The sequence below is a fragment of the Tigriopus californicus genome, chromosome 4, assembly GCF_007210705.1.
Source record: "Tigriopus californicus strain San Diego chromosome 4, Tcal_SD_v2.1, whole genome shotgun sequence".
Lineage (NCBI taxonomy): Eukaryota > Metazoa > Arthropoda > Copepoda > Harpacticoida > Harpacticidae > Tigriopus > Tigriopus californicus.
In genome coordinates, this window is record NC_081443.1 from 7546003 (window position 1) to 7558460 (window position 12458).

The 12458-nt window shown below is 42.2% G+C and overlaps 1 protein-coding gene across 1 annotated transcript; it reads right to left on the reverse strand.

Annotated features, from left to right (window-relative positions):
• Positions 1-4997: 4997 nt before the first annotated feature.
• On the reverse strand, positions 4998-11411 carry LOC131879686 (peptidyl-glycine alpha-amidating monooxygenase B-like; the record flags this gene model as incomplete). Its single annotated transcript, XM_059226062.1, is given in 11 exon segments — positions 4998-5521; positions 5598-5831; positions 6123-6344; positions 6886-7279; positions 7360-7597; positions 7661-7832; positions 7978-8691; positions 8755-9080; positions 9148-9351; positions 9419-10291; positions 10806-11411. Coding segments are annotated over 11 exon segments (4134 nt in total). The 3' UTR covers positions 4998-5279.
• Between the last annotated feature and the right edge of the window lie 1047 nt (positions 11412-12458).

Here is a 12458-nt window from a genome sequence, read left to right on the forward strand (position 1 = left end):
CGGTCCTGATTTGACTTATTTGACAATTGTCACGTTTAACTGAGAATCTCGAGCAAATTGTGCTCAAAGGATGTGTTCGCGTCAATTGTGCTTTCCACGGAATACCTTGGTTCCGATTTGCTTTTTCTTTCCTTGCATTGTACTAACTATCACTAAATTATGTAAAAGTAGTCGAACTGATGGCATTTAGAGAAAATATGCCTTTAGCATCCAATTTTGTAATCTAATGGTCTTGATGGAGAACATGATTGTCACGATTAGAGCTTTGTTTGTTGAATGATCAAAAAAAGATCACTTTCCCCTGGAATTACGCCATGGAAAGGGTGTATTCAAATTAACATGGGCTTCAGTTTTTGTATACGTCCAGAAGTAAGTAATCCTGTTCTTTAATTGCGAATAAATCAAAACAAATGGGGGAACAACAGTTGCCAATTTGTTGCCATTACTGGATTAAATTTATTGCAAAGACTTCATTTTTCTCGGGGGATAACCAGCCTGAAATAAGGACCCAAAATTTAAGCTGCCGTCATTTGCTTTGTTTAAAACTCAATAATCGAGTTTTTCTCAATTCTAAGAAGAACTTTAACTAAGGACAAAATTTGTCAGATCAATTTTTTACGAGCACACATTTTTCTATAAGATATCAATCACTTACTAATGTAAAGCTGATTGAACTAGTGAAATCCCCTCCATATTTTTATTCAAATGCAACTTTTTTTTGCGGTCAAAATTTTTGATGGCAAGTTTTCTTGCGAACGAGTGTTCCACGGAACGAAAAAATAATCTTGCTAATTCGCATTTTTTTTGTTTCGGAGGACATAGAAACATATGTTACAAGCATGGGACAAGCGAACACATGCCAAAATGACCTAATTCCTTGCTCTTTGAAGTTAGTTGGTAGTGGGTTCTTATACTTCATAGTTGTCATACAACTGAAACATGTCTGACCGAAGTCTGATATTGTACATTCCAAAAAGGAGGAAAACTCAGCGAGCGTCAAAGAACCGCCTCGGGTTGTTCTTTAGCGTGTTATTAATGAATAGGAAGTTATTTCCTTCCAACCTCTTGATTGTTCCAAAATGCATTTTTTCCTACCCTTGAGAACTATTGCGATTCAGTGTGAACTGTGAAGTATTTATGACACCAAGATTTGCTATTTAGTGAATTGTAAGGATCAATTACGTTAGCGATATCCTCCAACATCAATCCAACCACATTTGGATTCTTGGTCTACCGATCAAAATGTCCATCTTCACCATAGAATGTAATGTAGAATATTTTACTTGTTATAATATAACGTGGATGGCTAAAGCAGGTTCCACAAACCACGCATTTCAATAAGTGCCAAAATTGTTTGAAATTGCCAGTTCTTGCTCACCCAAACATTCAGAGGTCCATGCCAAGACCGAAGAGGATTCGTTGAGTTGACCTTTGTCAGTTTGATTCGTACTCTACAAGGGTTCCCCAATCTCAGCACTAAAAAGTTGAGCGAAGACGCTAAAACCCCCATGACCTTGAGATCGAGTTGGGATCTTTGCACTCGATCTCGACAAATAGCTGAGTGTGTTGTAACACGGTGGTTAGTGGATGCAATAATTGATGCGTAAAGGGTCAGAAATGAAGAAGCAGCAGCATTCTCAAATGGTTTCGACCGACACCGTCAGTTGGTGAGAAGAAAAAAGCTTGGAAACGCTGTGTTGCTATGGCTACTCGAGGATTGGTTCTTGAAAATGGGGAAAAGTGGTTAGGTCACCAAACTAGGCAAGGATAAACCGAACAAGTTATGTGTCCAAAGGTGAGTTTCTTAGAGATCTTACCTCGGAGATTGGTGCTTGGACGTCATTCAGTAAAAAAAATACACTGACCGGAATGGTGAGTGGATACTCATTCTGAATAAAGCCCAAGCCATAACTAGCGTTTAAAAAAAACAGCCCTCAGAACACTCAAATTGCCACTAAAAAGCGATGTTATTATATCCCGTTTTCTGCAGAATTGTAGGATCCGTGCCAAAATTCAAGGATGTTCAAGCGATTTACTTGATTGCATAATAATGTGACTTAAATTGCCAAGTCACACTTTAAATTATCGAAATATTCAAGGTAGTTCCTGTATTTGCCACTGATATGTTACGTAGTTATTGATGGCCTCTTTACACCGACCGATTGCCAATATTGCATGAAAAGATGGCAAATAACGTCGAATCGATCCTTAAAAGCAAAGAAGCAAAAAATCAGATCAGTTTAGCATGAATCCGTCTTGCATTTCATGAGCAATTGTCAATATTCCAGAGGAAAACCTAACAACCGGGTGGTGAGCTCAGTGAATGGAACCATAAAGTAAACACCCTCACCACTTTATTCGGGATGTTCAGACAAAGAGCCTAAAGAGTGGAAATTCCTTTCTCAAAAAAAGGCATCTGAAGAATGAAAACGGATGGTATGCACAAGACACTTTACGACAAGTGTAAGACATTTAAGAATCAAACAACATTTTTTTGGTAAGACTGGGTGAACCTGTCTTTTTGTTATCCGATATGCCAAATATTGTAGAGTTTAATTCCTCACACAAACCGTGACAGTTACTCATACATATCTTCTCGTTTTTTATTACGATGATTTTTGTAGGCATCTTATTGTGGAGAAAACCAAATGAAACAAAAAAAATCAAAACGATTAAAAATGGCGACATTAGCATTGATTCACTTGCACCCTTAGTGCTTGTGCTCTGAACATAGTTAACCCTTTAAGACTTTCTTGAGTTCGCCGTAAGAATGGGTTACGACTAATTTTTGAGGTTTCATCGTTTCTTCAAACATGCTTTAGAATATAGAATAAGGGACGTTTATTTTAGAAAAAAAAGTGATGACTTTTTGTGCTTTCGTTACTAATAACTACTTCGTATATATACTACGAATAATGAGTCTTGCTCGTTTCTCTGTGAGGCTATCCATTAGCGGGTGAATTGAGATTCGGTGGTCTATGGGCTGTGATTTCTGAACATGAAAATGCTCAGTTTTTCACCCAAGAAGATTGGCACGGAAACTCAACAACTCTTTTTTTTCTCGAATGAAGATTCCACAATAGATTGCTCAGTTGAATTGGTGCAATTCATATGATGTTGTGCAGTACAATCATCATTTGCATGTACGTGAGGTAATCTTTCTCTCCGGATCTCTTGTGTTTCCTATCACTGACTCTGATCAGCATCAAGAACAAGACACATCTTGACTTGTCTGCTTGTTCTTGAGGAGCACAAATTTACGCTATTTTAGCATATCAGAGCTTGTTGAAATAATCTGAGCCCGAATCATAGCCTCGTATTGTCGGGGGAATATAAAGAGTCATCAGGGTCTTTGTCAATGCTAGACATATAATCCAATCTCCGGGTGAGGGGATTTACTACCACCAATCATGATGGACAGAGCAAATTCGAGCTTGCTCCGTCATTTGATATTGAATGGATGACGGATCACTCTCACGTACTTATAATTGTCAGTTTGAGCCTGGAAGATATCTCTGGGGGAATCTTTTTTGCCAAGCATGCATTTTAGTGGTTTGGGAAAGAAATTGCCGATGATTTGGTCAAGCAATGAGTCGTCAAGGTCATGACTTAAGCAACCACATATTTTCAGGAGTTGTCGGTAACGACCCCTTCGAGGTCCTTTGTTTCCCCCAAAAGTCCCAAGAACTTTGTAAATGTCAACGGGCAATTTTAGGACTGACGGCGTTTCCATTTGAAGTGGAAGCAAGCATGGATACAAAAACAAAGATAGACATCGTTGACAAAAAACATGATTTTCCTGGAGTGTATTCATATACTGCCCTCGACTCCCCGTTGAGGAATTCATACGAAAGGAGGCTGAACCACCAATTGAAGTCAATGTGAATTGAAAGGATATGAAAGACGCTCCGGGAAGAGTAAATGTATAATCACATAGCTCCAAACTTAGCTTTTAACACTAGTTTTTTAGTCTTGGAAGACGACATGTCACTACTTATGCCTGGACAAATTGAGCAAAGCTGCCGGAATGCATTAGCGAGTAATCGGGTTTTTTGACTGCACAACCGCTTCTAAGAACTAAGACGGGGATCGTTCACGATGCTTCATCCGTTCTTTCGTTTCTACACGGTAAGCTGTTTGAGAGTACAAATGAAGACGTATTAGAAGAAGTTGAGGGTCTGGCGAGTGAAAGAGTGCGTAAGTGGAAGTGAGCTGCAATTGGCTTTTGAGCAAGAGGAGCGAGTGATAAATGATTTGGTTTTGTCGGTGGTTTCATCATTAAGAAATTGGATGCCGTTGAATTGAGCTTTGATTGGCGTATCTCGGGAGACTTTGTCCATTAGGGACGCAAGCGCTTTGAAACAAGTGTTTTAAACGACTATTCGCGTTTCCGGTTCGAGAATTACTAAAGCTGATTTTAATTCATGTTTTAATGGCAGCTCTAAGATGATTTGGGCACCTCATCTAGCCTGACGGTTATTCGACTTAAATCAAGGAACTACTCGATAATTCATTGCTCCTTCGAAGCATTTTCAATGGCAAACTAAACTTCTTTAAAAGAACGATACGGGAAACGTTGAATCGAAAACTTTTAGGCAATAGTGGACATGCATAAACATTTCTCACAATAATTTTTAACGGTTTGCAGATTTTTGATACAAGTTTTCAGGGCAAATGAAATAAACACATTTGTATTGTGAAGCTGCAACAATGTTTCTCGTGTAATCCCATCCGTAGCCGTAATTGTGTGAAAGATGAGAGTAAAATTCGTTCTCAGAAATGCTTCCAATCACACCTCATTGAGTCACAAATATGCAGGATAAATTGGACAAAAAACCACCAAAAGCAAGCGGATCTATTTTCGTCATGAACTTATCCACACACATTATATAACTTCCTATTGCAAAGCAGTTCAGTTTGTACAAGCTTGCCAGAAACACTAGCCAAAGGATCAACATCCATCACTCATTCTCCATATCCAAATTCATAAAAAAAAGTCCACTTGTACAGTTTGTATATTTAAGGTGCTAGAATACATCTTGTCAATTTGGAATAGAGCATGTTTGGGATCTGAGGTGTAAACTATACAATGATGGACTAACATTGTTCTAGACATCTAAAGCTTGAATTACTAGCTAAACATGAAACAGCAACTCACATTGAACAATTTAAAAAAATGTATAACGTAGCATACACGAAAGAAAGCAACCACAATCCTGTTCGAGGGGTCAGGAAGCACAACGCCAATCCTTTGAATTCGGAATTTATCACAGGCGGGATTAAGTCAAAAACAGAGTTTCGCGTCTCTCATGTCTTCTGATTTGAGGCCGATAACGTAGTTCATAAGCTCGAAGAGCGGGCACTGAGAATTCTTCCAAATCATCGGAATCACTAGACAAGTTGGCTGCTTCGTCGTCGTCGTCTTGCTTCAGAGGCTGGAATCCCTCTTTGGATCGACCCAGCAAGTCTCCCAAATCCAATTTTCCGTCCCCTTTCTTTTTGGCTCCTGCAGTCATGGTTCCTAAGATTGGGATTGAACAAATATAGAAATAAAATCCCTCAGGAAGTTCACTAAAGTACTCGCGATTAATAATTACCCTTTCCTCGTTTCCGACACCTTCGACAGGCTAAACAAAGCGAGATCAAGCATGTGAGAACCACAGAGGCTAAGGCCACAGTGGCACCAATACCCGAGGTTGGAATCATGTTCCCGATCTTCTCGAGGCTTTCTTTGGCAAGTTTAGAGGCAGGATTGAGCCCGTCAGTTTGGAAGGGGGATCCAGGGACGGCAGGATAGGTTGGGAGTGCGTTACCAGGAATGACAGTTTTTCCTGAGAAAGAAGAGTCAGAATCAGAGTAAGACAGAGAGGATTTCGAAGACAAAATGTAAAAGCTAAAGCAGGCATAGATACCATCACCGAAATGTTCCTTGTCTTTAGACAGAAAATATATAGGATTTATTCTTGTGGTGGGGCAAGACGAAAAGTTATGTTTTTGGAAAGAGAGGGTAGGGGTTTGAGGTAAAGAGGGCAACTGAGGGGAAGCATTAATCTAACCAATCCAGGATAGCAAGGAACTAAGGATCCCCTTTTTCGGCTCGGGTATCACGCCTCCATTCTCACCATCGGTCAGTTTCCACACTTTGAATGGCTGTAATTCGACCTCGTACACAATGGAACCATTGGGAGTGACGGCCAAGTCATGCGGCTTTTGGAAGCCTTTTCCATCCCCATTGAAGGTAGAGAGAACGTTGCCAGAATTGATGTCAATGACATAACCTTGGGTAACTTTGCCGGTTAGGACTCCAAAAGGTTCAGGTCCACACACAGCGTAGATTCTTCCTCCTAATGAATGTGACATTAAAGTATTTCATTTTTCGTCTGTTACTATACGTGCTTCAAAATATTTAGCCCCTGAATAATAAATAGGACGCAAGGTTTGAAAATAACTACTCTTGATTTGAGTCAACAAATTATGTTCTTCATCAATTGAGACTAAAGCCAAGTCGCTGTTATTACGTATTTCGATTTACAGCTTTATCTAACGACTGGGGTCCAAAGTTATTAGGCCTCTCAAAGCGCAAAACATTTATAATGGGGAATAAAATGAATGAGCTAATCCTTTTCTGGCAATGGGTTACACATTGAGGGCTAACTCATTCAGCGTGAGTATTATGTAGTTGACTTTGAGAGGGTGATTTTGAGAGGGATCTTTTGATCAGGTCGTTTAATAGGGCTGAAAATTGAAAGAAGTAATAGGAGTGACCGTCATTTGAAGAAGAAACGTAATACGTTTACTCTATTGTGAAATGATAATTCTCAACCCCAACGTCCTACAAATCAGGTATTCATGGTCATTACAACTCTAACAGTAATCTCGTCTTACCTCCAACAGGGGCGTAGTCCACACTATAGACAGTGCTACCCATTTCAGGAGGTTGAAGGGAACGAACAAAGTTTCCGGAATCGGCGTTAAAACATTGGATTCGGCCGTTTTCTCGATCTGCCACACAAATCAAGTTCTTGTCCGAGGCTAAAGCCAAACCATGAGGAATGTTGAAGGCGTAAGGACTACGAGTGATACTCAAACCCGCTCCGTTGGCTTGTCCCCATTGAGTTACAATAGACACATTGTGATAGCCATCCTTATCCACCCGTAGACTGTACTTAATAATCCGAGAGTTACAATAACCATCAGCCACGTAAAACGTCTTGCCATCGTCAGAAACAGCTACAGCGGTGGGTTTGCAGTAATGTCGATCATCTCGACCAGGAACGAACTAAATCGAAAGCAAGTGAGGAATAGATAAATGATGTTTCCATTCTTCTTGAGTAATTTACTAGGTATGCAGGGACTTACGGGATCGCCCAGAACAATGACGGGTTTCTTGGTGGGTCCTCCATAGGGCTGGAACTTGAAGACTTGATGCATGGCTACATCCGTAACCCAAATATTGTTTTGTTTATCAACAGTTAACATATGTGGGAGGAAGAACAAGTTGGATCCCCATGAATTGATGATGTTGCCCGCGCCATCCAGAGTTAGAATGGTGTCATCTTTGATCGGTTTATCTTTATCCCCACTATAGACGTTATTTCTAAGTGCAAAAAAAATTGACATTTAGTACATGGGGACCTTTTAATCATCAATTTGCACTCACGACTTGAAGGTATTGAAATTCCAGATTCGATCTCCACGATGAAATACCACGGGGTTGCCATAAATATCCAGAGACACGCCAGAAACTTGTCCGATCTTGTCCATGGTTATCTTTGGCGGCCAATTTGGCACTGGATAGAGGCCTTTCTCCATTTGCTTTCCCTTCCGGTTTCCTGTGAGGTGATGAACGATATTAAGACTTTAATAATAACCAATCATGTAAATAAGATATCAGTGAAAACTTAGAAACTAAAGTAAAACAATGAACCAAAGTGCAACACATGCCACGTTTAAAATCTATTCGACCAATCATCCAACCTTCATTAACACCATGAATGCTAGCGATTGGACGAGGTTTTCGAGTCGTGGCCTCGGTTGACGGCCTTGTCACCGAATTAGGCTCTTTGGTTTGATCTTGGGGATTCACAGGCCGAGGACCAAACTGTTGTTGTGGTTGTTGTTGTTGCAGATTCGGATCTGGTTGGCCCGCTTGAGGCAGAAATTGCGAATAGAACCCGTCACCACCCACACCTCCATTGTATTGACCCAGACCAAAGTTGTTAGTATTAGGACCCATTACGGGGAAGCCATATTGAATGGGACTTGAGGGAGGAGCAAGTGCAGGGGGATTATTTTGAGGAACTTGCTGCATTGGATAGGGAAGGGGATATTGGGATTGAGAAGGGTAAGAGTATTGAACAGGAATCGGCTGTTGCGGATAGATCTGTCCAGGTTGCATGTGGTTGTTAGAGTACGAAGCGTGTCTTCGGAAGCGAAGATGATCGGAGGACCCACCTTTCTTTTTGATTTTACTCGGAACGAATGCAGATGAGTTTACATCCAAATAGTTGGAATTGTCTTCGTTGGAATAAGATATGGGCAATTCTCCTTGAATTTGATTTTGAGTGTCTTCAGGAATAAGCGTGCTGATGTGACGTATTTGTTCGTCTCCGCACAAGTGAAAGTTATTGTTTTCATCTGGGCTATAATACATAAGGTATAAGTTGCACATTTCATCCTGTGCAGTAGCGCCTGTAAAGGAAATGGATCACATGAAGCGATTATGGTATGAATTTGTAAATCAATCATGCCTACCAATTCGAACGGTGTCATTCATCGACATACTGTTAAATACACATCGAGCGACTAAATAATCTCCAGACTCGATTGTTTCGAATTGTTTCATGGGGTAAAATGTTTGAGGCTTCTGGGGATCTCCACGGGCAAACTCCTTCATCTCGCCATCCTTGAATTTGTATCCAGTGACAACTTTACCCAACTTATGGGTGTGAGTACGGAAAGCAAATAGAGTCATTGGGGTCGGAATTCGACAATTAATATTTCCATGAACAACGGGTACTTGAGGTGGAATCCGCAAGTAGGACCGGTACAACAGATAAATCCCAGCGATGTTTGATGGCCTATAGTAGTAAAAGAAACCGGTCTGAATAACCATTCTAAATGAACGTGCAACCTTGTAGTCTTCACCTGTCCTCTGTGTAATGCATGGTCAATCCCGTGAAATCTTTTTCATCCAAAGGGTGCTTGTAATGGACTTGGAGAACCAAGAACCCATCGTCCGCATCCAAGGAAAATCCTACATCTGGTGGAAGCGCAGTCGGCGGAGCATCCTTGGCCCAAGCATACATGATCTTGGACTGGTCATCACACATGGAGTGATGCAAACAATTCCTATGATAAAAGCATCAATTTGAATTCATCAATTGCGCTTTGATTCTAGTTGGACGTTCAAACCTACCAGATTTCTCCCTCGCGTTTCAGGGGTCGCCGGCATTTCTGAAGAATCATGTGGTGCGCTCTTTGGGCATTGGCGTTGGCATCAAACTGGGTAATATAGATTCGACACTTATTTTCAAGAACATTCTTGATTTCGAAGGCTTGACACATGTAGTCATCATTTATCGTCGGAACGGCACCGACCATATGAATCTCCACTGATTTGACATTGGTCAGAGTCTCGTCTACGACGGGAGCTTCCAAATCGCCTTTTCGTCGTCCACCTTTTTCTTGGGCCGAACTCGGCTCTTCCAAAGGGTTGTCCAAATCTCCTTTACCTCGGGAACGATGAGTTGTGATGCTGTCTTCATCTAAATGGCTATGCTTGGCGTGTTCTTCCAAGAGTGGATTTGGAGGCAGAGGAACATCGGAGTCCTTTGGAATGTTTTCGGCTACCTTGGTGGACTGAACGTCGAAGCAACTCTTATATTCAGCATGAGAGTCCTCCTTATAATACATCAGATAAAGGTTGCACATCTCATCACCCGCCGTGGCACCAATGCGAGTGCTTTGATTGAATCCGATGGTGTCGTAGGTGCACTGCGCCACTAGGAATTCCCCCGACTTGACGGTGTGAATCTGGTCCATGGGATAGAAAGCTTGAGGCCATTGGGGATTGCCTTTGGCGATGGGTGTGTAGGAATCCGAATCCGCCGAGTAGATATAGCCCGATATGACAGTAGACAATTTGTGAGCGTGAGTTCGATAGGCGAACAAATGAATGGGCTTGGATGAGGCCACTTGACAATTGATATCCCCGTGAGTTTTGGCCACATTGGGAGGAATGTGTAGGTTTGACCGGAGTAGGAGGTAAATGCCGGCTGAATATTTGGTGCTAGAAAAGAAATGCCTTTCCAAAATGATTATTTTGCTCCAACTAGTATAGTACCATTTGGCAAAGCTGGCCGTGATCATCCAATTTTTAAAAGAACCCCTTCCTTCTCGATTATGCTAGATACTCTGGCTTCAAAGCACATGCTGTTTCACATATACATCAATCAGATTCATTGGTTAATGGACTTCATTTTTACACGTTACAAGCTTAATATAGGTTACGATAGAGGTGTTGCGTTCGCCTGCTTAGCCATACACGTATTGGATTAGTCATCGAACCTGTGATCTTCAAAATATCACTTGTGAAACCAAGTTGCAGATGTTATTGATTACACATCTGTTCAAAACTATCTACCACTACAACATTCGTGCTCTAAAATTTCATTACATACATGAGTTCTGGGCACAACGTTCGATACCATGACATAACGATGTCCAACCACTGAGTGACTAATATAAAACGCAATCCACTAATCGGTTCTTCAAAGTTTCCGTGATATGTACAGTATACTCACGCTTGCGTCTGATAATACAACTGAAGGCCCGTGTTATCCGCTTCCTCCAAAGAGTTCACATAATGGACTTGCAGCACAAAGTACGGTGTGTCCACCATAGCAAAACTGACATCAGCGGGTAAGGTGGTAGGCGGGGCATTCTTGGCCCAAGCGTACATAACGCTCGACCCTTCCTGACACACCGTATGATGTCGACAATCCCAAGTTTCGCCGGGTTTATATCCAAACGGCTTATTACAGCCGTAAAAAAGCATGTGATGAGCCCGCTCGCCCCGGGCTTGCGACGGCTCAAAGCGGGTGATATAGAACGGATGGCTTTCCACCGGCAAATCCGACACCTTAAACGCCGTACACAAATATGAATCCTGTCCCTGTGGCTTCACTCCGGGCATATTCACGGTAAAAGACGACCCCATCCCCGCCTGAGCGGGCGGTTCACCCCGGGTATGCACACTATGGGCTCGAATTGGGCTCAATCCGGCCCATAGCCCCATCAAACACGCCCACAGCCGCATTATATTGGCCACTAAACTGACGATAGGACGTGCATAGACATTCCCTAATCCACTGTCTGGTTGGGCTTTACACCATTCCCGCGCCCTTGAACTTTACCAAACAACCCACGTCGGAGGCTCTCCAGTGTGCACGTCTCTCTGCGATTCCGGGATCAGTCACAACCACCACCCATAGGCAGGGAAGAAAGAGGGCCTCACCAGCGTTGCTGTGGCTGCCGTTGTAAAGGGCAATCAATGGTAGCTCCACACCAAACGTGGCGTCGCCCACCGACAGGATCGGCGATGATCTTTATATGTCAGTCCTCGACAGTGCGCGGTGTGCAGTTCACTCCCTACGCTCCATACCTAGTACATTGTAAGTTATGTGAGGACTTGAGGAATAGTACAGTACAGTACGGTAGGGCCCGGGGATCGATCGAGCTACAGGTAGTTGGTTTCCATGGAAGGCCAGACCCCGTTATGGTCAATGATAAGAGAAACTGTTTGGTAGTGAAAAGGGATCACTTCCCGTTGGATTATCACACCCCGAGGATGGGCTTGAGGAGCCTTGATACTATACAAATAGATACACTTGTCGGTGACTGATGAACAGCTGGTCAATGAATGGATGGAAATGAATTGGATGGTTGGAGGAGCAGGGCTGCTAGTCAAATTGCATATGGTGGACATAGAAGCCAAGACAGCCAAAACCATAGATAGGATATGTGATGGATAAGGGTAAGGGAAGAATGTGTAGAACGAATCCCAGTGATTGGTACCAATCATGCGCAGAGAGTTATTCCTATGTTAAAGATGTTTGGCTTAATACTTAATGCGTAGTTGGTCCAGATTGGCAGGCCTGGGCTTGCCGTAGAGAATGCGTGGAGTGCTTGTGGTTTCAGATTGGCTGACGTTCTCCGAGTTCCGTTCCGTGAAAAATTCCGCCAGGAGTTTCACCCAACCACGCTTTTCGAAGGCACAAAATTGACTGGCGAATTATTGCGCTTGTGACTGGACTCTGGGGGATCCTGCGTTCAAATTGAATACGAATGTTGAGATAAAACACGTTCCAGCTTGAAAGAAGTTTGTTACGAATACTTGTTTATGCTGTACGAGAGACAACTTGTGTGATTTAATGTCTGGGATAGACAAGGTTAAT